Below are 27,764 nucleotides of genomic sequence, written 5' to 3'. Positions count from 1 at the left end.
ACGGGAACAGGTATTAGCACCCAGCCGCTGTCGATGTGTAGACGCGCTAGAGTATAAATATTATAGGCCCAGATAGACTTAGGTCAGATGAGATAGGACTTAGTTAGGTTTAGGGAAAAATAGGCTACTGTAATAATCATAGTTATTATAGAATTACATCATCAAAACTAATGAAAGGCACAAGTGGAAGTATGAACTGTGTAGACAGACTATTTTACATGGTCTGATAACTATCACACAGAATTCTTTATAGCATGCCAGTGTCTAGTCTAGTCTAGTTGCCTATTTCACATTATTGTCATGTTCCGTTTGCATGGTTTTCCCTGTCACCGAGTTTGTGTTATTCATTTGTTCCTGTGGTTTCAGATTTAGTTACGCAGCTCTTGTTCCATTAATCATTCCAATGGTCTATTTAAGCCCTCAATTCTTTCTGTTCATTGTTCGGCGTCTTTAATGATTGACGTGTGCCGATTTCATCAGTGTTTATTAAAAGCTAACCTCACATTGTTCATTCTGCCTTTTGTTCATTACACATCAGCCACCGTGGCAGTCACTGTATGGACTGGCATTAAGATTTGTTTTCACTGCATTTATCAGCCATAAAGTGGTCAGCTTTGAACTTTTCTAACTAATGACTATTTCTTTTTGACTCTTACTTTTTTAAATAGAGAGCAACACAGGCTGCATTATACTCAAGATTTACACTGTTTTACCTTTCCGGATGCAAACTTAGTATGTCACATGTTAATTCAGTTGGCCTTAAGTACAGTTTAACACCAACGCACACAGGCTTTTATTTCTTTCTGCTCTTGAGCATTGCTTTACTTTTTCATAAATGCAACTGGTTTCTACACCTTTCTATACGGAATGTAGTTATTTTGGTGCTAAATGCCCTACAGATATCATTGGTATGAAAGCCGTTTGATAAAAGGTAACGCATGAAGAGAGAACACAAGAGGAACCAAGAGAACCTGAATCTCAGGTTAATCAAAACGTTTTTCAGAGTCTCTCTTTGTCATTTAATCACAACGGTGGATTCATTTGCATCATGTGAAATCTATTTGTTCATGTGACTATTTCCAGCTCAAAGGTGACGCGGAATTTCCCACATATTCGCTGCGTGTTGTAAAACTGGTTGTGCAACTATTTAGATGCTTCAAATGTTAGAGGGGGTTCAAAGCATCTGATGAAAGGCCACTGTTTGCTTGTCATTATGAAGAACTTACCTGCTGTCTTTTCACACATTTATCGCGCACTGTGCGGTCGCAACATGAAACTGAGGTTTGTTAGATCTTTTATGGCTGCATGCGTTTGCTTTATGTTCTGGAGTTTGCTGGTATTGTTGTCATCAGAGGACTGGAGCACATTTCAGAGGTCAGTACACACACACACTAAGACAAGAACGGGTATTGTTCAAAATTCATGTATAACTTTGATGAAAGGTTTTGATCCACTTCAAATGTTGACTACTGTAGTACAGAACATCATTTTTGATATCAGTTATTACATGGTTTTAAGTGCAAATGTCTATTATTGAGATTGCTATAAAAAAAAACATTTTTGATATCAAAACATCTATTGTCACTTTTTGATATCTGTAATGTGATTGTTACTAGTAAGAAAACAGTAGAGTATCCAAAAACTACTCAAGTAAAGGTACAAGTAGAAATATTTACTCAAAGTAAAAGTAATCTTAATATAATCTTAATAGTTACTTGAGTAAGAGTAAAAAAGTATCCAAACTACTCAAGTAGCTATACTTCGGATCATATATAGGCATACACACACACATATATACAGTACAGGCCAAAAGTTTGGACACATTACTATTTTTAATGTTTTTGAAAGAAGTTTCTTCTGCTCATCAAGTCTGCATTTATTTGATCAAAAATACAGAATTTTTTTTTTAATATTGTGATATATTATTACAATTTCAAATAATTGGTTTTCAATTTATTATACTTTAAATGATCATTTATTTCTGTGATGCAAAGCTGAATTTTCAGGATCATTACTCCAGTCTATCACATGATCCTTTAGAAATCATTCTAATATTCTGATTTATTATGAGTGTTGGACACAGTTGTGCTGCCTAATATATTTGATGAATAAAAGGTTAAAAAGAACTGCATTTATTCAAAATAAAAAAAATATTTTCTAATAATATAAATCTTCTTTACTATCACTTTTTATCAATTTAACACATCCTTGCTGAATAAAAGTTTTGATTTATTTCAAAAAAAGAAAGAAAAAAAAATACTGACCAGTAGTGGATATTGTTGTTACAAAAGACAACAATTTTTTTTTACTTTTTATTCATCAAAGTATCCTAAAAAAGTATCACAGGTTATGAAAAAATATTAAGCAGCAGAACTGTTTCCAACTTTGATAATAAATCGTCATATTAGAATGATTTCTAAAGGATCATGTGATAGACTGGAGTAATGATCCTGAAAATTCAGCTTTGCATCACAGAAATAAATGATAATTTAAAGTATAATAAATTGAAAACCAATTATTTGAAATTGTAATAATATATCACAATATTACTTTTTTTTTTCTGTATTTTTTATCAAATAAATGCAGGCTTGATGAGCAGAAGAAACTTCTTTCAAAAACATTAAAAATAGTAATGTGTCCAAACTTTTGGCCTGTACTGTCTATGTATGTATGTATATATATATATGTGTGTGTGTGTGTGTGTGTGTGTGTGTGTGTGTGTGTGTGTGTGTGTGTGTGTGTGTGTGTTATTATTTAGATATTTTTCATTTAAATTACTATTATTATGATAATTAGGCTATCTTTACCACAAAAACAGAAGAGACAAGGATTATTTCTGGCTTCTGAAGCCCGAAAATCATTGCCTGTCTTATGGTTTTTATAATAGTAACTCATACAACTACATCTGGATTATTAATCAATGTCGAAATAAAGTGAATCTGCAGAGTTTTGCATTCAATGGCGTGTAAAGGGAACCATTGACACAGAGAAGAAAGAGTTAAAACTCTTGCATGCGCTCGCGCTCATGACCGCTATACTGAACATCTGAACACAAACAACGATCAAATGCACATTGATAGATCTTCTTCTGTCTGTTTTCCAAAACATGTTATCAAATGTGTATTTCTGCAAGCGTGTTTAAACTGGTTAACTGTGACTAAGGCAGACAAAGGCATTCGTTTTCAAGACGAGTTTCCACGCCAGAGTGATTTATTTGTGAATAGAGCATCACTCATGCCGACTGGGTAGATTATAAAAACAGAGAGAAGCAATCTAATATAACTACAACTACATACCATGAACTGTACAAAAACATACTTTATTTAATAAAGAACAAATAAATGAAAACACACCATTAAGAAGATGATCGGGTTGGGACAGAGCCTGGTGATAAAGAGGTTGGGGCAGAGCCTGGCAATGGAGAGAGGCTGAGGCAGAGCCTGGTGATGGAGAGAGGCTGAGGCAGAGCCTGGTGATGGATGGAGACTGAGGAAGTGATGGAGAGAGGCTGAGGCAGAGCCTGGTGATGGATGCAGACTGAGGAAGTGATGGAGAGAGACTGAGGCAGAGCCTGGTGATGGATGGAGACTGAGGAAGTGATGGAGAGAGGCTGAGGCAGAGCCTGGTGATGGATGGAGACTGAGGAAGTGATGGAGAGAGACTGAGGCAGAGCCTGTTGATGGAGAGAGACTGAGACAGAGCCTGGGGATGCATGGAGGTTGAGGCACTGATGGAGAGAAGCTGAGGCAGTGATGGAGAGAGACTGAGGAAATTCTAACTCTCCAGTCCCTCAACATCCTCTGAGCTGAGACGAAGGAGCTGCCTGAAACATCCCTCACTGTTTTCATGACCGCGAACAGCAGTACCTTGTCTAGCAAGAAACTGCAATGAGCCAACAATTTTTAGCAGATGAGACCTTGCCTGCTGTTGCTGAAGAGCCTTTGCTATGTGTGTTTATTGATTTTGCCTGATGTGTGTGTGTTGTTATGGCCACTTTGTGTGCTTGAGACATTTCATGTGATTTACATTTTTCTATTGCTTTTTTCCAGTTTTGGAATCCTGTAGATACAAATGACTGATCTACTCTTTTAGCAAAGGGACTTGTCTGATTTTTAAATGCTTTCATGCAATAGAAACAGAGTATACCTCTCACATCAGGACAGTAGTGTAGCCATGTGTGGTTCTTGCCATCTATCCTGGAAACTACTGTAAGTGTCTTGTTTGTAATACATCCTGTCTCAGGTTGATATGGCCTTGGACAAAATCCAAAAAATGGATTTCAAATGTAGCTTATCATTATAAAGCTTCAGCGATAAACTCATTTTAAATTCAAATATATATAATCATGAACAACTAGTTAAATTAGCTTGACACAGTACCAATGTATTCTGTTATCCTACACACATGAGCATTCTGTCATATTCCCATTACCCGTGTCTCACTTGGCCCTAACTCTCCCTGTTCTGTGGTCTCTTCACCTCCTGTCTAGGAAAGTAACAAATGTTTGAGGACACAGAACTGGTTTCAATGCAAATTCTGATGACATGCCGTTGGCCTAATTTTACTGATCTAAAGTGCTTTTACTGTGTGAATTTTAGAATATAACAGTTACTGTATGTAGCTATCCATACAACTTACAAGCTGCTCTTCCTCTTAAAGTACTGTGGGATGCTCATCTCTGTGTGAACATTTTGACTAATGTTACTTCTGCATAGTTTATGGACACGTATCAATGGCACATTCACACACTCTTGGCTGTTCATCAGCTTTGATAGCATATAGCTAGTTAGCTAATTAGCTAACATTTGCCTGTTTTACACAACATAAAATGAGATAGTTTGCTTCTAAGTAGGCTATATTTGACAGTTTCAAAATACAACAAAACTGATGATCAAACTGAAAACCAGCAATCTGCCATTTCATCGGCTGAATTAGCATATTCCTACCTCAAATACAAAGTGAGTCTCTGAATGCTGTCGTTGTTCTGTTGTAACGTCAACCGTCCACCAGTGTTGCCAGATCCAGCTGATGAATTCCAGCCCAAAAACTGTTCAAAAACTGCCAAAATGCACACAAAACCGCAACTAGTGAAAATTGTATTCCTTATATCAGGAATTGATAGTCTATTTTATAAGGAATATGCGAGGGGATGAAAAAGGTCAATCTCCCAAAAATAGTGCGTGGTAAACCGTGTTTTTGAGACTGTCTTTGGTTCACTGCAGTTTTAAGGAGAAAATACTCAGCAACTTATGAATTTGCACATGGTTTGTCTTAAAGCATATTAAAAACACCACATAGACATATAAATGACATTTAAATGCTTGATTTTCACTACAGGGGGACTTTAAGACTTAAATAGTTTGACCAACTAGCAGCAAAACAAGGGTAATCAATCTTAATTTTCAGATTAAAATTAGATCGATCTACCTTTTTGTAACTGAATTTAAAAAGTTAGAACCAGTCTTGAAGAAAAAAATAGATGACTAACTTAAAAGACTAGAGTGAGTTTATGCAACCGGCCACAGGAACTTTTACAGTTCTATCCCTTTTAATGCCTTAAAATCTCTTTTTATCCTTTCATTTAATTCTTTTGAGCCATCAATGGCTATACCTAACAATAGGTTTAACAAATGCCACAATGACAAGAACTATGAGGCAATAAGACAAAAACACACGTCAAGCCACCAATATTTCAAACCAAATCTACTCAATAGTTAATGAGTTCAAACAAATTTTCTGGGCAATGTGCGTGAACATTTCATTTGTCTTTTATGTAAATAAATCTTCTGGTTCACAGGCAGCTTTGGTTCTGTGTAACCTGTTCCCAATGATTGACAGAAGGAACATTCATTCTAAATGACTTTCATTCTTTTGAAAAACACAACATGATTTCTTACCTCAAAGGTTATAATTATCAGAGTAAAGTAAACTGTCAAAGTCCTACTGCTTCCTTCACTAACTGTAACAACTACAACATGAGTTAAAATATGAAAAAGATACATATATAAAGGCTAAAAAGAATTAGTAATAGAGTGGCTTATTAAAAATAAATAAACTGTAACTATCAAAACCATTACTGAAACTAAAACTACTAGAAATGTGTATACTGGAAGTTTACTACTGAAAATTGGTCACCAAAATTAAAATAATTATTAAAATAAAAAGTGCATTTGAAAAACCAAAACTACAAAAACTTTGACATAGATAGCACATAATGCAAATTCTTTCTTCCTCTTCAATGTGGATCTGGCGACGCGAGCGACAGTAGCTAGCGGTTTCCATCCAAAGTTGCGAATTTAACTTACTATTATATACGAACAGTTGTAATGATTGCTTCACCAAGATTTGATGTTTACTCAATCTTTTGATTTGTACCTCGAGGCAAAGCAAAGGTATTGACACACAGATACGCCTCAAGCTAAATTTAGTTTTTAATTGCATACCATAGTTCTTATACTGTTTTCTCATAGCCTCCAACCAAAACATCAATGATTTGCACAGATGCAAAGTGGAGTGGGAAGTATATTTTAACATTTTGAATGTCTGTTATTTTGTAACAAGTATAAATGTGACATTGTGATTTTGCCGAGTTAGACATGTTCCTGGGTCAACATACTTTGTTGATCATGGAACAACATTCCTGTCTGAAAATGTAGCCTTATCCCTACAGCTCAACCTAACCTTACCATAAATTATCGCTAAAATCAGAGGGAAATGATGGTGAATAATTCTGATGTAGAAGCACCTAACCCTGACTGTAAGCCTAAACTTGACATTAACTTTATATTTCTCCTTCAAATCTGGTTGGTTGACTGGAATGTTGTTGCAGGATCAACAAAGTTGTTGATGCAGGAACATGTTTTACTTGGCAAAATCAGGTTCTGCATGACAGTTCATTGCCGAGTCCCACATATCTAGTGTTACCTTAACCGGCTTCAGACACAAGGCGGCAATTGGTTTGGTAAGGCAAACTCGAGATGGAATCTTTCGCAAATTTCAATAGTCAACCATGTGGATTTGAACCATGAATTTAATTTCTACTCTTCTTCTAAATGTGCTGAAATGCAATGTTATTCATATCCCATTACCATGAACAAACTGGAGGTAAATGTTATATACAGGAATGTGTTCCGGTATGTAAGGGTTAATGGGGTTCCTATATGTGACCCTGGATCACAAAACCAGTCACAAGTCACACGGGTATATTTGTGGCAATAGCCAACAATACATTGTATGGGTCAAAATTATTGATTTTTCTTTTATGCCAAAAATCATTAGGATATTAAGTAAAGATCATGTTCCATGAAGATATTTTGTAAATTTCCTACCGTAAATATATATAAAACATGTATTTTTGTGAATGAATGCAGCACAATCGCCAACATTAATGTACAACTTTAAAGGCGATTTTGTCAATGTTTCGATTTTTTTTTTGCATCTTCTGATTCCAGATTTTCAAATAATTGTATCTCAGCCAAATATTGTCCTAACAAACCATACATCAATGGAAAGCTTATTTATTCAGCTTTCAGATGATGTGTACATCTCAATAAAAAATAAAAAAAAGACCCATGTGACATGGTTTTGTGGTCCAGGGTCACATACACCATATTTATTGATTCATATAATTCCCCTCTTGTTAAAGAAAGACTTTCTCACGTTTCGATCTGCTTTGCTCTGCAGGGTTACGGAAGTAAGCTGGGTTGAAAACGATTTCGCTGAAGAGGAAGTGCCAGCCTGCTCTTTGAGACGTGTCATAAAGCAGGAAGACAGTCTGAAAAAGAATTTTAGCTTCTCGGTGCCTGTTCTGCAGTGGCGTGATTCATTTATTTACTCACATTGGCAAACGCTCCGGAATGAACCGTTGCCTTACGGCTGGAAGGACCAGCCTTTCCATGGTAAACCCTCACTACAGTCACTGTAAAGCAATAGCACCACAAACAAGGAAACAAAATAAAACCACAAAAGTTCTCAAAGCATCTTTGTTTTTCAGAAATTGGCAAGACTCTTTCTTTGCTTTCACACCCTGGCAACAGTCGTCTGTTTGAGCGGAAAACGCCAGATGCATGTGTGCGTTGTGCCGTGGTGGGTAACGGAGGAATCCTTAAAGGATCCGGGCAGGGGAAAGTCATAGACAGTCACGATTATGTTTTCAGGTTTGTTGTACCTTCTATTAGAACAGCAAATGAGCTGCCTTCTGATATTCAGTTTCATAAAAATTAAAAAAATTAAGATGAAGTGTGTAACTTACCCAACACTGATGTCATATAAGTAGCCCAATAAAACCAGGGTTTTTAAAAAAATTTTTTTACTTGTTGGAGTGGGTCACCTCATGGGGGTGGACATGTTGAGATCACATGACCAACCACATCATCTCTGGAATAAACCAATCATGACAATCAGTGAATAGAGCCTTTCTATAGGCCTAATGCCATCAGTAACTGATGCCTCAATCCTAATAGATATAGTTAAATCAATTTAAAGATCATTATTTTCTTAAAATATGTAATTTTATATTTTATTTTATAAAAGTACTATTTATTCTTTATTTATTATATATTTATATATTATATAAACATATCATCTAACATTTCCTTGAATGCATTGTGAATAACTGTCCTTATGTTGGATTATTCAGATCTCTGTAGAACAGTGTAAAAAACTAAAAAGTTTACATTAAATTAAACACGAATAAACAGAAATTAGAGTAAAATAAGTAAATGAGTTAACAAATTAATAAATACATCTAACCGTACAGTACTATAATGGGTAGAAACAAATATAATGTAACCTAATAGAAATTAAGTATTTTCCAAATAATATTTTGATTTTCTTATTTCCCACAGTACAAATTGGGTCTTGATACAAGAAACTTTATAGATGCCTTTTTTTTATTTTAGGATGGGGGTCCCTCAGGAAAAGAATCATATTTTGGGGTCCGTGGCATTTAAAAGATTGAAAACCCCTGATCTAACTTACACTAAACCAATTATTAGATAAAATTAATATTAATAAATTAATATAATATAAAATAATTTTTTAGAAAACTGATTAAAAAAAATGTTCACTGCTTGGGCAAATTCTAAATATATAGGGCTTTTTTTCACTTTCAGAGGCATTTCCCAGTTTTCTTCAGATTATTAGTTGGATTAGTACTGCTATGATAGCACAATAATGCTAATAATAATTGTAATTGTTTTTTTTAGAGTTAATGGGGCAGTCATCAAAGGTTTTGAAGACGATGTTGGGACAAAGACGTCTTTCTACGGCTTCACCACCAACTCCCTCAAGAACTCCATTGTTGCTTATTACGAAGACGGGTTCGACCAGGTGCCACGTGACCCGGTAACAGGACTTCTCATTTGCTATTTATTAGGAATTATAATTTGAAACGTTTCCCTCTGCTGGTTTGCTGGTGAATTTCAGGGCGAAATGACTAACGTCTTAGATGTTATCACCACAGGGCATTGGATATATTTTTATACCTGCGGAAACTCGAGACTATAAGATGTTGTCAGCTGCCATCCAGGGTGTGTCTGTATCCTCCGGGCCTGATATAGGTAAAAGGTGGGTGTAACAATAAGATTCATACACGTTGCTATTTACTGACGTCTTTTAAAAAAATCTTAGCAGGAACCTTGCAGCGCACAAAGTGAGCAGCAGATGGGGCATTACTCCTACGATTTGGGCTGAGCCGAATTCACAATTTAGGAACTGGCTCAGATGACACACAAGTTGATTAAAAGTCGTTGCAAAATGTGCTCAGATCAGAAATTGAAGGTAGTTTTGAAAATTGCGTCTGCAGGTGACACACGATTTGGTATCGTATCAAATTCCAATGTAATGATGAAGTGTATAATTTAGTGAGGCGTCCAAATAATTATTTTGTTCACGATGACAGATCAATCAAAGTAATTAATAATATGTAAAAGATGACAAATGCAAGGGTGGGGCAAATGTTTTCATATTATTATTATTATTATTATTATTATTATTATTATTATTCTAACAACAGTTGCCTCTCTTTTAGTTCATGAATTTGAGTTGAATTGGCCACATGCCCAATGTAGGATGGAATTTAAACTGGAATGACAGGAAGATGAATGTACTGACCTACAATTCAAAGAGAAATTCAACACAGTTCAATAAGAACAATAGAACTGCATTAGTTCAACATACAATACAAAAATATCAACAATTACATTGATTAATTATGGCTATTGGTTCCCTGATGTTTATAACAAAAATAAAAAATGTCTCTGGTCAGACACATTTCTCTTTTAAATAACACTGACCAAAACGGATTACTGATAATTATTTAAAGTCCCCCTGTAGTCAATAATTGGATCCTTTAAAACTCATCTTTGATCACCAAAATAACATATTTAAAAAAAAAATTCTGTGATTCTGAGACTGTCTCACTGTTCACTGCAGTTTTAAGGAGAAAATACTAATGACTTATGAATTTGCTCATGGTTTGTCTTAAAGCATATTAAAAAAACCATATAGACACAACATTAAAAGTGTGGTTTTCACCACAGGGGGACTTTACGTATTAACCACATACAGTACCTATACTCCATTCATTCTTTGAGGGAATTTTTGTACTGAATGTAAGATGGCAGTTACTTATAATAAAATGTAATGCCCCAAAATGAGAAAAACATTTAATATATACAATTTTAATTTACTTTTTTTGTTGAAATGAAAGGTAATAAATGGCCAAATGTACATTAATTCACCCTATATGATGAACATATATTGTTCATATTTAAAATAGCCTATTTTTGTATGACAATACCTTTATAGTTAAATCATACAGAACAATAAAAATGTCATACATAAAAAAAATAAAAAAATATTCAGTTTTAATTTTGCTTCCTAAACTACTTCCTTACTATTTTGCATTGTTTTTGCTACTTTAATTAAATTGCTCTGAATTGGAATTCTAAAAGGCATTCTAGCGCCTCCAGAGTTTGAATTGCTATTTGAACATTTCTTTAACTTCAGTTTATTTGGTTAATAAAACAGGCCCTCGGATCTTTTTGGATATAATCCTGAAATACATCAGTTCAAGATGATCCATCCATCCTTCGTTCAGTATGTGACTCAGAGGTGAAAGTATTTTCCAACACATTCGTCAATACACTCATTTGTCACTTTTTTTTTTCTCTCCCTCAATGTAATGCCATTGTATTTTCGATTAACAGGTTTCTGAAATCCCCACAGCTGGATGAATACAGGGATATTTACATGCCCAGCACGGGTGCTCTAATGCTGATGACTGCTTTACACACCTGTGACCAGGTCAGACTTGAAACTTGAAAACAGCATTTGACATTCTTATTTAAAATCTATTGCTTCAGGTGTTGCCAAATGAATGTTGTGGATGCTGGCTTCTCTCTCAGGTCTCTGCGTATGGCTTCATCACAGACAATTACATGAACTTCTCAGACCATTACTATGACAAGGTCACGAAGCCTCTGATCTTCTATGCCAACCATGACATGATGATGGAGGGACGTCTGTGGAAGCAGCTGCACTCTCATAAAGTCTTGTGGCTATATCAGAGACAAGGAACCAGAAAATGATGTCCCTTCAGTGAATCTTTGGACAAAACTGGTTACAGGACTGCACAAATGAAATTGCCAAAGAAGTATTTTGGATTAATCTGTTAAAAATGTCAGATTAAAGGGTTAGTTCACCCAAAAATGAAAATTCTGTGAGTAATTACTCACCCTCATGTTGTTCCAACTCCGTCAGACTTTCGTTCATCTTCGGAACACAAATTAAGATATTTTTGATTAAATCTGAGAGCTGTCTCCCTCCTCCATAGGCTTCTATTGGCGCTTTTCCATTACCAGTACCAGCTCGACTCGACTCGACTCGACTCGACTCGCCTCGGCTCGGCTCGCTTTTCGCTCCGTTTTCCATTGCAGATAGTACCTCCACAATAGTACCTGGTCGTCATAGCGATGCCGCAGGAAACTGCCGTGACTTAATCTTTTACGCGAGACCCGCGAGACACACCCGCTACCCACACACACAGGACAATGGAGGAAATCGAGTGTATGCTGTTTTTGGATGTTTTTGTTTTTGTTTTTGCTGTTTTTTATTCAGGATACTCCGTCTGGCGCGTGCAATGATGACGCAGTGAATAGTGACGATTCTCTCTGACCAATCAGCAGTCTGCTGTGTTTTCACGTCACATTTTAGCTCGCTTAGAACCTCGCCGGAGGTGGTACGAAAAAAATTACCTGGAAGCAGGTACAGGTACAACTTTTACACAGTGGAAAACCAAACAGAGCCGAGTCGAGTCGAGTCGAGGCGAGCCGAGGCGAGCTGGTACTGTGTAGTGGAAAAGCGCCAAAAGTAATTGAAACTTGCCGGCCCAGAAAGTTAGTTAAGACATTGTTAATGCCAACGCTGGTCATGTGTGTGATGCGTGTGATACTGGCCAATAGTGAGCCTACGTTCTGATGTACAACCCAGAAGCGCTGTGCTGTTACACTATGTGAATACACTCAGAGGCCCACACAGAAGAAAATGAATAGTTGAATAAAGTCGTTATTTTTGCGCACTAAAAGTACTCTTGTCGCTTGATGAACTTAAGGTTGAGCCACTGTAGTCACGTGGACTATTTTAAACATTGTCTTTACTAACAATCTGGGCCGGCGAGTTTCAATTACATAGAAGCCTATGGAGGGGTGAGCCAGCTCTCAGATTTCATCAAAAAATATCTTAATTTGTGCTCCGAAGATGAACGAAGGTCTTACGGGGTTGGAAAAACATGAGGGTGAGTAATTACTGACAGAATTTTCATTTTTGGATGAACTAACCCTTTAATTCAAAGATTCACAGATGTTTTGTTGCGCCCTGCTTTTCCTGCAACCTTTAGAGGCAAGGCAGGTGAATATATTCAGAATGAAAAAAAAAAACAGGTCACAGGACTGCAAAAATTAAATTGCCAAAGAAGTATTTTGGATTAATCCGTTAAAAATGTCAGATTAATTCAAAGATTCACAGAAGTTTTTTAGCGCCCTGCTTTTCATGCAAGCTTTAGAGGCAAGGTAACATCACTGAGAAGGAATTCCAGTCTGGTTTCCCATCACAAAATAAGCACAGAGACTGTATATATTTATCTGAATACTGGTTCTGGCAAAATTGCAGTGCTGATTGCCACAATACAGTCCTAGACAGACTGGAAAACTGTGTTTGACTCGTTGATACCTGGTTTAGGTCATATATAGAAGAAAGGGGTTCCTGTGAGAACATAGGCAACTTTAAATGGACCTCTATGATGTGGCGTCCCCCAGGGTTCAATCCTTGGACCTCTCCACTTCAGTCTGTATAATGTGTACATTTATATTGTCATGCCAAAAATGTATTTGACAAATCATTCTTCATTGGTACTGTATAGCATTCATGTTGTAGATAGATGAAAATAAAGATAAAGAAACAAAATAGCTTTTTAGTGTACATAGCCCTATGTTTCCAAAAGACAAAACCATCCTGACATTTGACAAGAGAACACTTGTTGCAGCCGAATGACTGGAGCTTGGCAATATACAGTAAATGATTTCTGAAGGGTCATGTGACACCGAAGACTGCTGAAAATTCAGCTTTGCCATGACAGGAATAAATTACATTTTAAAATAAATTCAAATAGAAACTAGTAACTTTAAATTGTAATAACATTTCACAATATTTATTACTTTTTTAATCTTGCAGATTTCTTTCAAAGACAATAAAACAATCTTAATTATTCCAAACTTTCGGCCTGCCAAATATGTCACGACAAAGGGCTCTCAAATGTCAGTTCTCTCACTCAAATCTCTGTACTTGATGGCACATTATTGTTTTAAAATAAACTTTGCTTTGTGCAGTGAATCTGTTCATTTATCTTACTCTATAAAAAAAATCTTCAAAGCAAAATAAACTCTTTTTTGCTTCAAGGTGCTGGTTTTTAGCTTGTGATCACTGTGATAGTGACATTAACTGCTTTATTTAAACATGCCCCAGGTGTGCAACATCTGTTCGTGGGATATCCGGAAGGTGATAGCAACCCCTGATCCTTTGATCACCGCTCGCCCTTATCTTTGTGGGAGCAGGTGAAGGGATGCAGAACCACAAGCCTTGTTCTTCAGTGTTCACCTGGTTCTCCACAGCACACAGTCTCATTCAGACACTTGTCAGAGCCATATTCACTATCCTGTTCCAGATGACTTCATTTAGGAGGGGACAGGAAGCACTTTGATCTGTGACTGAAAAACGAGACTTCTAGATCTCAATGTGTGCACATGCAAGTTTAAGCATATAAATGAGTCCAAGGATGGTTAAATTGTTCAGACACTCTCATGATAGCATGTCTTCAGATACACTGAACAAAACAAACGTTGAGTTCTATTAATTTTAAGTTTCTGCACAACAACATTCAACAAATGAATGCAGATTTGGGGGGGTGAATAAACCCAAAGGGAAGAAAGGTCACATATGAGGTATCTTTAATATCTCACTTCTTTCTCCTAGAGACAGATATTTAAAGGGATAGTTCACCCAAAAATTTAAAACCTTGACTTCCATAGTATTTTTTTCTTTACTGTGGAAGCTAGTGGGGTCCATCATTTTGTTCCCCGTATCCTTCAAAATATCGTCTTTTGTGTTCAGCAGAAGAAAGAAACAACTTGAGAGCGAGTAAATGATGGCCTAAAATAATTTTATTTTTTGGGTGAACTATCCCTTTAAAGAGGAGCACATGGAGACTTTTGATTATGTCTTCTGCTTCTTGTAAAGTAGTTTTGATTATGGATTCACGCATCAAATCTCTTGTGCAACACCCTTGTGGAAATGGCGAAGAGCGGAAAATGGCTCAGATCGCCATTACCTTAATAATGTCTCTAACCATGCTCACATTTACCAGGATATCAAAGTCTGAAATCAACTTGAAGATCTCAATATGTAGTGTTGGGGAAAGTTACTTTTAAAAGTAATGCATTACAATATTGCGTTCCTCCCTAAAAAAAAGTAACTAACTGCATTACTTTTATGGAAATTAATTTGTTAAGTTACTTTTGCGTTACTTTTCCTCATATAAGCTGCGCTTGCTTGTTTGTTTTTTTAATAACAAAAAGAGCAAAAGTCATTTTTTTCCGCAAATGTAAAGGCCCTTTCACACCAAAAGTGAAATGAATAAGCCTCAGGCTGAAGAAAATGCAAATTCACACCTGTACAGTAGAGGGCGCCGCTCAAACAAACTCAATAAAAAATAAAAATAAAACACAAATGTGATGTTTATCTAAAGTCATTTTTGCTTTTTAGTGGTTGAATTAGATCATCGAAGGTCAGCAGCAAAGATATTGTTAAATATAGTGAGATTAAATACAAAAAGCATGTGTAATTTAACATATGGTTTGCATAATATTCAGAGTTTGCATTTTATTGTTTTATCCATTTTGAGAAATAGGGAATGTTTTTGTCCAAGTGAGATGAATAAATGCCAGCTCACATTTAGACTAGAGCTACAATAATGTACATGATGCATCATGCCTCAGGAGAGGTGTCAGTCAAAACTTGGGAAAACAAAGTAACTTGCTGTAAATTTAAAAGTAATGTGTTACTTTACTAGTACTTGAAAAAAGTAATCTGATTACATTACTCACGTTACTTGTAATGCGTTACCCCCCAACACTGTCAATGTAGGGGTGAGTGGGGCACAACCTAACGCGAGGCTAGTTGTAACATGGTTTAAAACTTTCCACACATGCTAGCTTGACGAAACTTAGTGTATTTACTAGTTGCCATATCAACACTATATAGAGAAAAAAATTGCGGCAAAATGAAAAAATCTTTGGAAGATATCACTGAACAGACTGACAGTTATTTAGCGAAAGTCAATTTCTTAAGTACATTTTTAATCCCTGTTTTTTGTGCTTATTTAAAATTTGACAAATCTGATATTATTTTAATCTGTTATCTGTTATTTAACAGTTGAGATAGTTCTTTAATGCTGATCTAACCAGCAGAAGCAGGGTTTAAATCAGTTGCGCATGCAGGTGGAGCATTTTGTACACTGCATTACAATAGAACTTAGAACTATGCAGCTATTCTATTCTATACTTTTATGCATTCTATTGAGAAATCATGAGAAAAAGGGTGAGTCAATGTTCAGAAATTATTCATTATTATTATGTTTTGAACTGTGCTGTATAGCTGTGTTTTGCGGTGTGTTTGTTGTCAAACTAAAAAATATATTATTATTTTTTTATTAAAAAATGCCATTATTTTATATGAAAAAAATGTATAATTGTATTTTTTTTGATAAAATATTTGAGTGTGTCTCTAAATTTTTCATTTTGATTAGATCAGATATCATAAGGTCATGTGCCTCACCTATGGGGCATGTTGTCACATTTCACTTCCATTCTTTCTAGGTAAATCAAGATTAAAGTATAGCTACACTGTATTGATGAAACATTAATGAAGCCCCTACTATTTTGCATCATATTTCCCCAAAACCAAATGATCTGAGCTGAATTCTCTCCACACTAATTTCATAGCTCTGTTTTACTGCTCTGTACAATGAACAATAGGCTACATATTGAGTTATAGGTAACACTTTACAATAAGGTTAATTAACACTAGTTAATGTTTTAACTGACATGAACTAACAATGAGCAATACATTTGTAACAGTAATTATTAATCTTTGTTAATGTTAGTTAGTAAAAATACAGCTGTTCATTGTTTGTCCATGTTAGTTTACATTGCATTAACTAATGTTAACAAATACAACCTTTGATTTTAATAATGTATTAGTAAATGCTGAAATTAATATTAACTAAGATTAATAAATGCTGTAGAAGTGCATTATTAGTTTAAGTTAACTAAGGTAGTTAACTAATGTTAACCTTATTTTGAAGTGTTACCAAGTTATATTTGAGTATCTAAATAATATAACGGTGCTTTACAAATGCATCAAATAGGATGAGGCTGAAAGAGCTCCGGTGAGTCCCAGAGGGCGGCAGAGCGGCACAGCTGATGCCCCGGAGCGCGTCGCGTCGGGCGGCAGGGCAGCGCTGCTCCCTCCCCCTGGAGGAGGGCCGAACCCCCGCACTCGAGCTGCTCTGACTGCCTCTCTCACACTCACAGTGCTGGAGCTCTCCAAACACGCACATGCAAATCCATGCAGACGTTCAGTTTGGGAGTAAATACGGGCGAGAGAATTACTCGAGCGCGCGATTAGCAGTAGTTGAGGTTGTTCACACTTATAGCGTGTTTATCGGCCGAGAGTTGACTAAAGGTGACTTTGAGTTGGTTGTTGTTGTTGAAGAAGAAGTGTCTGGACTGGAGCGAGTGAACGAGCCACTGATCCTGAACCCGCTGTTATGAACTCTTTACACTAATGTTATGGTAAGTGTGTTTATAATAATTGACGGGGAAGTATTGTTTGTGCTGAAAATTGGGTTAAAGTCTTACAATGTTGTTTAAAGTAAGGTGTATTTTTGTTAGTTTGTGTTTAAATCGATAGTTATCGCGCTACTTGATGTGGTTTCACCGAATATCGTTTCACCTTCGTGTTTTCTTAAACTAATTCACCGTACTAACTAGTTCCCGCGAAAATACAATGTTTATTGTTTTTATTGTAAAGTAGTAACGTTTATGAAGCTTTATGGTTATATATATTTCTTTCATTACCGCGGCAGATATCAATTTACCTTTCAGTTCAGCTGTAGTAACTAGTATTTTGGCGGACACTAATGTTACAATGTGCTATTAGATGTAGGCTAACTGTAACCAGCGCCTGCTATTGCATGTTTTGTTGTATGGTGGTGTTATGAAGAAAAGTGTTATGTCATTGTTTGTTTATTTTGGCACACATGTGATGTCTGTCCTCAGAGACTTTGCTGTATGGATTGAAGGGGTTGTGTAGTGAACATCTAGGCCGGTAACCTAAAGAATAGCTGTAAACCCCTCAAGAGCTGATCCTTCATCAACCTCAGGTTACCATTCAGAGATATAGTTCACAAGGGCTGTGTTAAAAACATTTTCACGTTATGATAATCTTCTCAGAAAATATCATGGTTTCACATATTCGGTATTAAACAATCGATTATTAATATTATCATCATCAGTTAAAATGACCGTTTAAATGAATGAAAATAATTTTTTTTTTTTTTTTTTTTGGGTTGAACAGATGCTTTATAATAGCAGACTTGAAACCATCTCTTTGTTGTGTTTATTCACATTTTTATATTCAAAAACATGTCTAATCAATTGAATGTAATAATTGATTATGGATTTAACATTTTTAAGAATAATAAAAGTCCTATAAAATGTATTTTATTTAGAAAATATTTTTGTTATGATTTAATACAAATACATTATAAATGACGGTGATAATCAAATTAATACATACAACTAGTGATAGCGATACCCTCATGTCACGATTCGATACATATCACGATACTGAACTCACGATACGATACTCCAAGACACGGTAAAAGGTTAACAAAAAATATACTGTTGATTAAAATGCTAAATTTGGTTTTACATCAGGCTGTACATTAATAGGCTTGGACTTGGTGCTGGAAACCCAATGCACAGGACAATAGTGACAGAAGAATAAAAATATTCATGATTCTGAAGCTGAAAACATAATTATTTTGAACAAATATGCTTGCACTCTTTCTCTGACTAGACATATTTAAAATAATGTAGGCCACTTTTTACTGGTAACATAAGACATTTGGCGTTAGGACCCACAAATATTCCCCCATTGCATTATTATACATTATATTCAACATTATATATAGTAGTTTAATGTCGTACTGACACTAAAACTCTGAAAACTTGATTTTTTTCTCATACAGTAATTTTTATTTGGGGTGAACTATCCACGATACATATTGTCACTATCCACGATATATTGTTGCATTTTTGTATTGCGATATATTGTTACACGATACATTGTCACACCCCTAAAATGAACAATTTCATTAAGACATTTAAGATGTAATCAAATGAAAATTTAACAACTTGTATCCTTTTTTTTGGCAAAGTGCTGCACAACAGAGATAAATGATAATCCTTCAATAATGTTTAATAATACTTATTGTATTATTATTATTATCATCATTTTGAGAAGTACATTCTACTGTACAATAGTAGGCTAATATTTCTGTCATGATTTCCTCAAGTTAAACCAAACTTTATTTCGACGGGTTGTAGTGAAGACCTTCGAGTTTCAGGGTGTATTTGACAATGTTTTTTCTCAAATATAATCCTTAAGCGTTCTCTAAGAGCAGCTCTGGATGTGTTCATGTGTTCACGTCCTCATATTGAGAGACGGCAGACGCTGAAAACACCATGAGCGTCAACGCGTGCTTGAGTATGTAGTAGAAGAAGCGGCGCAGAACAAGCAGATTATATGTTTATAGCAATATTTTTGCATTTTAATATTCACAAACCATGTCGTGATTGGATTTATTGTGCAGCTCTACTTTCAATTTATTCATCCATCAATCATTTGCACATTTTACATGACATCCTTGGCCTTATTCACATCAGCGCCATCTTTGATTTTAATGGGAATGAAAGCGAGGCTGTGAGGGATAGACATCTCTTCAGTGGACTGAACTGTTATTTAAGGTGTTTTTGGATTGTTCTGCTGACGAAACACTGCAAAAATATCTTTCAAAGAAGTTTCAGTAGACAAAAAAAACCCAGGCAACATGAGCTGTGGAAAATTATAAGTGATCTCAGAGCTTTATACAGCTTTTTACAGCGGATGCCATTGAAAACTTGGTAAGTCTATCCCTCACGGCCTCACTTTCATTCCTGTAATGGGGCGGCTCTGAATACGACCTATTGCTGTAAATAAAATTTTCTCTGCTGTATGTGTGTGGGTGGAGCAAGTTGATAGTCTAAGCAGTCAAGTGGAAAGATGCTGCTTATGCAGGTGAGATTCTCTGCCTGATTAAGTTTTTCCCCCAATGCCGTAGATAAGCAATTGTGCACGATATGATAACCGTATACCGTGATAAATACCGGTATACCGTTACAACCCTAGTTAAAAAAAACTGATTTCTCGATATTAATAAGCCCTATTCGGACGGTAATTGTTTCTCATGTGGATGTCTGTAAAAATAAATGTGCATGGCACCGCAGTGATAAAACTCATGCATTTGGATTACGATTTATTGACTTTATTGTAATCCCACGAACCCGTGGACAGTTGGCATGGTCAGTCGCATGATTTTCTGCTTTAAATAAAGTGTCATATGCTTGGAATAATACGAATAAATTCGTATTTAACTTAATAATAGGAAAATAATGTTCTATTTGTTATTCAATTATTTAAATCTCATTTAAAAAAATAGAAAGCGAGACGCGCGTACGCTATATTTCAAATGGTTTTCAGTCTTGCATTTTTATCTCAAAAGGTTGTCATTTTAAAAATATGGAAATAAGCAGAAACAATTGAATGCAGTCTCTTATTTACATGAGGTAAAAATAAAAGATGGGGGGGGGGGTGGGGGGGGGGTTGTATTTTTAATGTTGTGCATAATAGCCTACATATTTTTTTATTGTATCATATATTGCTGCCACAATAACGGCCCATTTCAAATGTTTACATGCTTTTTTCCCCGCTTTCTCCTTTTTGTTCGTTGAGGTGATGAAATATTGTTCTTGTAAATACTTTCCAGCATTTCAGTAATAAAAGTGTACATCTTTAAAATGCATGCAAATTACAGTGAAGCGCAACGGTAATCGTACGTACGGTGCTCGGCAGTGATCAAAAAGGATTTAAACAGTGAATTTTGAAGTGATCTCTTCTTGTAAACTCAGAGATGTGATTCGGATAAAAAAAAAAATTGGGGAAAAAAACAGTAGGTAATTCGGCCGGGGATTTTTACCCGGGTGGTGGGAGAAAAGCCCTGATATTCTGGATTCGGTCGGCAATAAAATCACCAACTAACCCCTGTAAATGTTTAAAATACCTCACGACCCCATGAGAAACAATCACCATCCGAATACGGCTATCGATTGTCATTTTTAAGAACCGATATTGATTCTTAAATCCCAAGAACTGATGTTTCAGTCTATGCTGTTTTCAGTTGGTGCGTGAACATAACTTCACTAAACATTATTTGTAGTGCACACGATCAGATCTTTTAATCTAAAAAGTGCTTATATTGTACAATTGCAATTCAGTTTATAGACTTCAGAAACTGCAAAAACACACCTGATGTGCATTCTTCATTTGGTAGAAGTGGGATTACATTTTCTAGCTGTATTTTTGTAGAAAAGGTAAAGTGAAAAGTGATCCGAACGCACCCGGCATCATACTTACGGCTTCCCAAGAGGACTTGAAAGCCCCATGAATAGCGACCACCTGTTCAGGCAACCCATCACTTATTTCTTTGCATCGCTAAAATGAATATGATGGTTCTTAAAACATGAGGGCCAGTTACTGGGCTTGTCCGACCATTATTACTGTCTGTTAGTTGTTGTCATTAGTCAGAGCTGTTCGATCTACCTTCACATTCACCTGTCCTGTTCCTCCTCTTTCTTTTTTCGAACTGTGGATTTCCTCGTAATAAAGAGCATCTGTAAACATGCTCATAAATTTCAATCAAAATGTTATAAACCCATCATGACATCTCTCCACCCTGGCTCAAAAACTCACATTATCAGCGGTTTGGCAGCGGGGTGTGAAGACTATTGGCCCTGAGGGAAACGAAAGAGGACGTGATTACAGCTATTGTGAGTGGCAGCTTTGCTTACTCCCTCAGAGTGTTTTGGGTGTGTAGAGAAGGCAAGAGCGTTCAGGGTTATGCAATGGAGGAGTGATTATGAGACACCGGGCAACCTGACCGCTGAGGGTGAAGTTGCCATGTGCGCTGTATATGGTTGTTTATTCCTTTCTTTCTTTTACTGTCCACACTTACCATTAAGCTTGTGCTTTTATAAAAACCAAAAATTGTTGCTTTGACAGCATGTTTGAGATGGTATGCTATCAAGACTTTTTTAGTTCACATGCTCATTCTTAGACTGCGAGTCTCAGCGTTTTTTTAAATAGTGGTGTTAAGGGAATTACTACTACTACTACTACTACTACTGCTCATACTTAGGGTTAGGCATGCAAATGCAGATACAAATGCTTGGCCAACACATTTTAAATGTGCAGGTGCATGCGTAAATGCGAAGTCTCTCTGGCGATGGTTACAGACCGCTTTTGCAAAAATCCCATCTTCTTCTGTCGAGTGTCTGTGACACATAACAATTAAAGCTGAAAGTAGGGTGAATTTTGGCTGCACCTCATTTACAACCTGAATTGCCATTGCTTTGTGGATAAAAAGGTCAAGTAATCTTATATTTTAAGAGGCTTATTGATCTTGACACAAAGTCATGCGTGTCTGCACTGCAGAAGTCTTTTCTGTGATACTTTGATTTGGCGGACAAAAGTTTTTTTCAGATGTTTATAACAATGTAATAAGATTTTCTTTTCAGGAATTCAATTTATTTCCTTCATTATCCATCCTGACATTTTTAATTGTATGACCACAAAAAACATCAAAATGAATTGCATGAGCATCATGTCGTTGACACAGACAAGACGGATATATTGGTTGGTAAAGTTAGCTTAAAAGTTTAGTTCACCCAAAAATGAAAATACAATCATCATATTATGTAATAATAAAAAAAGTTGTTTGTCAATGCAATAATTGTCAATGGGGTACAGTGTTATTTTGAACCTCACTGACTTTAATTATGGACAACTACCGTTCAAAAGTTTGTGGTCGGTAAAATGTTTTACACTTTTCTAAAACTCTTCAGCTCACAGAGGCTGTTTTTATTTGATCAAAAATACAGTAAAACAGTAATATTGTGAAATATTATTACAATTTAATAGAACTGTTTTCTATCTGTTAAAATGTGAGTTATTCCTGTGATCAACTCCAGTCTTCAGTGTCACATGATCCTTCAGAAATCAATCTAATATGTTGATTTGATGCTCAAGTAACATTTCTGATTATTATCAACGTTGAAAACAGTTGTGCTGCTTAATAGTTTAGTGGAAACAATGTGAAAATCTAACAAGTCTTTATTGTCATTTTTTATAATTAATGCATCTTTGCTGAATAAACTTTTTCAGCAAAATTTTTGAACAGTAGTGTATCATCTTTTGTGTTTAACAATAGAAAGTCATACAGGTTTGAACTGACATGAAAGTGAGTGATGACAGAATTTACATTTTTGGGTGAACTATCCCTTTAAGCATGAAAAATCCACCTGCAACCTTTCCTTGAGAAGGAATTAATCAAGTGTGAGAGGTGAAAAGAGTCTCTAAGTCTTGCTGTTTTCAGCGTGACTTTCCCTGTCTTGCTGCTTTGCTCATGCACTGTACTTGGCTGGTGTATTAACAGTGCTATTTTTCTTGCCGACTCCTTTTTTCAGGTCTTGGTCTGCTGATCCAAACTGTCCAAAACTCCAGTCTTAGTTCTCAACCTTCTAAACCACAGCATCAACAGGGCCCCTGCGTTCCCAGAATCTGAGCTCCACGCGACCCAAACCGACTCGGTTACCCCTGAAAAGGCTCTGGAAACTTGAGAACGAAAAACCGGAAGGCAATTCATAAGGCAAAATAGATTTTCCATTCCTCCGGCCTTCCGCATCCATAACCAGACGGAGAGCTGAAGTAGACGGTCTGTTGATTTTGATGACGCGATTGTTGGAGAAATACGGATATCTGGTTGCTTGTGGTTCTCTCAGACATCTGGCTGTCACCTACCCCGAGTGAAGTAAGCACTACCGAAAGAGAGGATTCTGGGATAGGTTCATGCCGCGGTTGCGCCGCTGTATGGAGGTGTAAGGGAGGAGCGGGACTCTTGTGGGACGCTGGTGGAGTTCTGGCTGGTGGAGATCATGGGAAAAGAGCAGGATCTTCTGCAAGCGGTCAAGAATGGAGATCTAGCTACTACACAGAAACTGCTGGCCAAGGTCAAAGCCAGCAAAAGCAGTGAGTAACAGTTCATTGCTATTCTAACACAGCTTTTGATGTGTATCCATGAGGGTCTTTGCTTTCACAGCCCCTCGTTGGCAAATAGGGAGCTAAAAGATGGGCTGTGAAACGTTTGAATATTTCTTCTGGTGATCCTGGTTTAATATTCATACACCCATGACTAGGGCTCAAAAACATTCTTGATATGCATGTATTTGCTCTAAAATGGTCTGCAATGGTTAACTGTTGAACAGATTCTGCATGTTTTTCACATTTTCTCCATGAATTGTGAGAGACATGCAAGATTTTAAAGAGTAGTTTAACCATAATTCTGAAAAATGTAATGTCCATCCAAACCTGTATGACTTTCTTTCTTCCACAGAAGAAGTTTAGCATAATGTCCATGCTGCTCTTTTTTAATACACTGAAAGTAGATCATAGTAGTCAATTTTATTAATAGACTATATTCCAAGTTTTCTTAAGCCATACAATACCTTCAAGTGAGGAACAGCCTGAAATATTTAGGCTACAATGTGCTCAAATTCTCCTGTTTTGTTCCACTGAAGAAATAAGGTCATGCAGGTTTGGAATGATGTAAGTAAATGATGAAAGATTTTAATTTTGGGTTAACTTGCATGGTAATTCATGGTTGAAAGCATGATCAAATTAGCCACAATATTTACTCAATAAGCATGCAATGTGGTGATGTGAAGAACTTTGAATTCAGCGCACGCTTTCTACAGAAATGTTGCAGAATTCATGTAGACATTTACTCAAGTCATTGGGAAACACATTTGCACATATTTACTTGCACATAGCCAAGTTACACAGGTTTATTTCAGGAGGTCAAAGATCGGGACCCGCAGTGGTGACTGTTGTTTTGGTTAAGTGTATTTCTATGCTCTTTCTAATGATCTAACACGAATGAACTCACTGCCCGGAGAGCCCCATTCATGCCTGTTTTTCCCAGTCCCACCAGTTGGTCTTTGTTTGAAGTTTATTTTATCTCCTGGTTTGTGTTCTTTAAGAGCAGTGCGATTGGCCTTTGGAACATCTTGCCAACCGGGTCCTGATAACATCAACAGACTCTACTGCGTGTTTGCGCTCTACTTTTATCTCTTTATGGCAGCACATTAAGAGAGAGCTGAATGCACTCGACTCCAGCATAAAGAGCCCATGCTCTCTGTGATGTGGTCCAGTCTGTAGAGGGGAAGAGAGACAGCTCCCCCAATAAGACCTCACAAACTGCCAGGCATCAGAAGAGAAACAGGGTCTTTTCTCTGGGATAACATATAGAGCAGGGATGGGCAACTTCGGTCCTGGAGGGCCACTGTCCTACAGAGTTTAGCTCCAACCCTAATCAAACACACCTGAACAAGCTAATCAAGGTCCTCAGGACAGAGCCATAGAGAGAGAGAGTTGCGACACTCTTTGATGTCGCCGCTATGGCTGTCACGTGGTTCATGTAAGCCCCAATAGTTCCAAAACGTACGCTGGCTGTCATGTTCTTCTATGGGACAGACAGCAGCGATTGCATTATTGAACGGTAAATATAAAATAAAACACACACCCAAGTACTTTTTCAGCTGTTATTGCATTATTGCATTTTGTTAATGTCAGTTTTGCATTTGGAGATAAGTTTTAAGCTATATTTTTGGAGGGAAAAGCTTAGTGTTCATGTTCGCATGGGTAGTAGCACTGGCTTTAGCGGCTCTAACTTAACTTTTCCATATCATTCATCTGATGATGGACGTCTCATGATATTTATTTTAGCACAACTGGGCTGTATTAGGCTATTGATTCCCGTGATTTTGCTTATAAATTTAGATTCAGCCATTAGCCTACCTTCGTGATCACGCAAAGAGGTCTGCCGTGGCGGTCCGTTCAGAATTCGCTTAGAAGCTAGCTCACTTCTTCTGATGAAAGTGGCCACCCCCAGGACCACAACGTGAAACATGATCATGTTAAGACTAAGAATATTATTTTAAGATTAAGGCCATACACATTATCAAAACTATAACAGATTAAAAACGAATTTAAGCATGGCTGATACAAATGAAGGTTTTCAAATAAAATATTTTTTATTAAACAATAACAGACAACAAAAATGTGTGCTTGTGTGTGTGAACAAGAAAAACAAAAACCAGGGGCAGGTGATCCATGAAACAGACAGGACTGGTGATGGCCATAACAATCCTAAAGGTCCAGCATTGTTCTCACAAGCCGCTTCACTCAAGACAATAATAACATAATGAAAAGTTAGTATATCCCAAAAAATTAAATTAAATAAAAGTTGCTATAAAGGTGGTAGCGATTCATTACCGAACTCTTAGCTGACGAAGTCGCGCTAGCTAACTAACGTTAGCTAGCAGGCAGTGCTTGAAAATTGGTTGAAACAACCAACATAAAATATAAATAATTACGCTGTGCATGTACAAATGAAGACCAGTATAAGCATCGCAAAGGGCCTCTGATACAATATAGACAGTTGACAATTCAAAAGAGGTCGATATTTCGGCAACTTAACTCTGGAACAACTCGACGCGCAGCAATGTAAGTGAATGGTGTCCAACGCCCAAATGACAGTGTTTGGAACTATTCCGATCTTCATATCCCGGAAGTAGGCGGTTAAAAGCGCCGCCATTATTTACAACGGAGGTCTATGGGAGTGTCGCAACTCTCTCTCTCTATGACTCTGCCTCAGGATTACTAGAAAATTACAGGCAGCTGATTTTCTCAGGGTTGGAGCTAAACTCTGTAGGACAGTGGCCCTCCAGGACCGAAGTTGCCCATCCCTGATATAGAGACAGTTGTAAAATAAATATGCCAATAAAATCTGTATGTTACAGTCATTTTACTATGGTAAAGAAGTGTTGTTGTGCAAATCAGTCGTTGCATTTTAAATTGAAATGGTATTTTTTTGTAGAAACTAGGGATGCAAACGATTAATCGATAAAACAGATCGATAGTCGATTAAGCAAGGTCATGTGCATGCGTGCTACTCAACCGTGAAACACGTAAAGCAGACACGAGGAGAAATTAAGCGAGTGTGCCGGAGTTATGTTTGGGACCATTTTGCGGGTGCATTCAGAATTTTCATTTCGGTGCATCCCTAATTTAATGTATTCTTGCTGAATAAAAGTATTAATTTCTTTAAAGGTGACATATTATGCCCCTTTTCACAAGATGTAAAATAAATCTATGTTGTCCCTAGAATGTGTCTGTGAAATTTCAGCTCAAAATACAACCCAGATCATTCATTATAGCTTGTCAAATTTGCCCCTTTTTGGGTGCGAGTTAAAACACGCCATTTTTGTGTGTGTCCCTTTAAATGCAAATGAGCTGCTGCTCCCCGCTCCCGTTCAGAAGACGGACGATCCTTTACACAAGTTTTGGATACTCTGCAATAACAAAACATGCGAAAATCTCACTCATCCAAAATCTCAGAAATAACCAGTAGCGGAGTAGCCTTACAGAGAGACTCAGGAAGAGGTACAACTTTTAGACTTAACCTGGACGTTTCTGAATGGTTAGTGGATATACATTTATGTAGTTGTTGTGGAGTTACATTGATTAATCTCATCGACTTGCATGTGCCGTCATGTTTAACTTTTACACAAGTTGACAGTTCCCTGAGGTCTTTATAAGACAGCTGTGAAATTTTTTGGTCAAATAGTGCTCTGTGCAGCCAACGACAGAACAGTTTGCATGCTTTGCTCGAACTTTTTCCATTGCGTTAGAACTGGTTACACTGTTGTTGC

The 27,764-nt window shown here is 36.7% G+C and overlaps 2 protein-coding genes across 6 annotated transcripts in view; both read left to right on the top strand.

Moving 5' to 3' along the window:
* The first annotated feature begins 1,152 nt into the window (after positions 1-1,152).
* On the top strand, positions 1,153-13,074 carry st6galnac2 (ST6 (alpha-N-acetyl-neuraminyl-2,3-beta-galactosyl-1,3)-N-acetylgalactosaminide alpha-2,6-sialyltransferase 2). 2 transcript variants are annotated; one of them, XM_082146925.1, is made up of 8 exons: positions 1,153-1,374; positions 7,684-7,898; positions 7,994-8,156; positions 9,207-9,345; positions 9,464-9,567; positions 11,032-11,115; positions 11,211-11,307; positions 11,409-13,074. In XM_082146925.1, exons 1-8 carry the CDS (start codon positions 1,187-1,189, stop codon positions 11,589-11,591), a joined length of 1,173 nt encoding a protein of 390 aa, XP_082003051.1. In that variant the 5' UTR covers positions 1,153-1,186; the 3' UTR covers positions 11,592-13,074. The 2 variants fall into 2 exon arrangements, with proteins under 2 accessions (XP_082003051.1, XP_082003052.1); XM_082146926.1 differs by having other exon boundaries at positions 1,168-1,281.
* A 4,016-nt stretch (positions 13,075-17,090) lies between these two features.
* Positions 17,091-27,764, top strand: part of LOC309510052 (CASK interacting protein 2) — a 74,369-nt gene continuing 63,695 nt past the window's right edge. For 2 of the 4 annotated variants that reach the window (XM_082185021.1, XM_082185020.1), the window contains exons 1-2: positions 17,093-17,408; positions 23,460-24,021. In XM_082185021.1, the coding sequence (XP_082041147.1) occupies positions 23,928-24,021 (94 nt within the window). In that variant the 5' untranslated portion in view covers positions 17,093-17,408; positions 23,460-23,927. Of the gene's footprint in view, positions 17,409-23,459; positions 24,022-27,764 lie in introns of all 4 variants that reach the window. The other 2 variants (XM_082185019.1, XM_082185018.1) reach the window with 2 other exon arrangements.

Source organism: Leuciscus leuciscus (genome assembly GCF_965113295.1).
Source record: "Leuciscus leuciscus genome assembly, chromosome: 1".
Taxonomy (NCBI): Eukaryota; Metazoa; Chordata; class Actinopteri; order Cypriniformes; family Leuciscidae; genus Leuciscus; species Leuciscus leuciscus.
The sequence above is the reverse complement of the archived record's forward strand: the minus strand, read 5'-3'. Positions and strand labels throughout refer to the sequence as shown.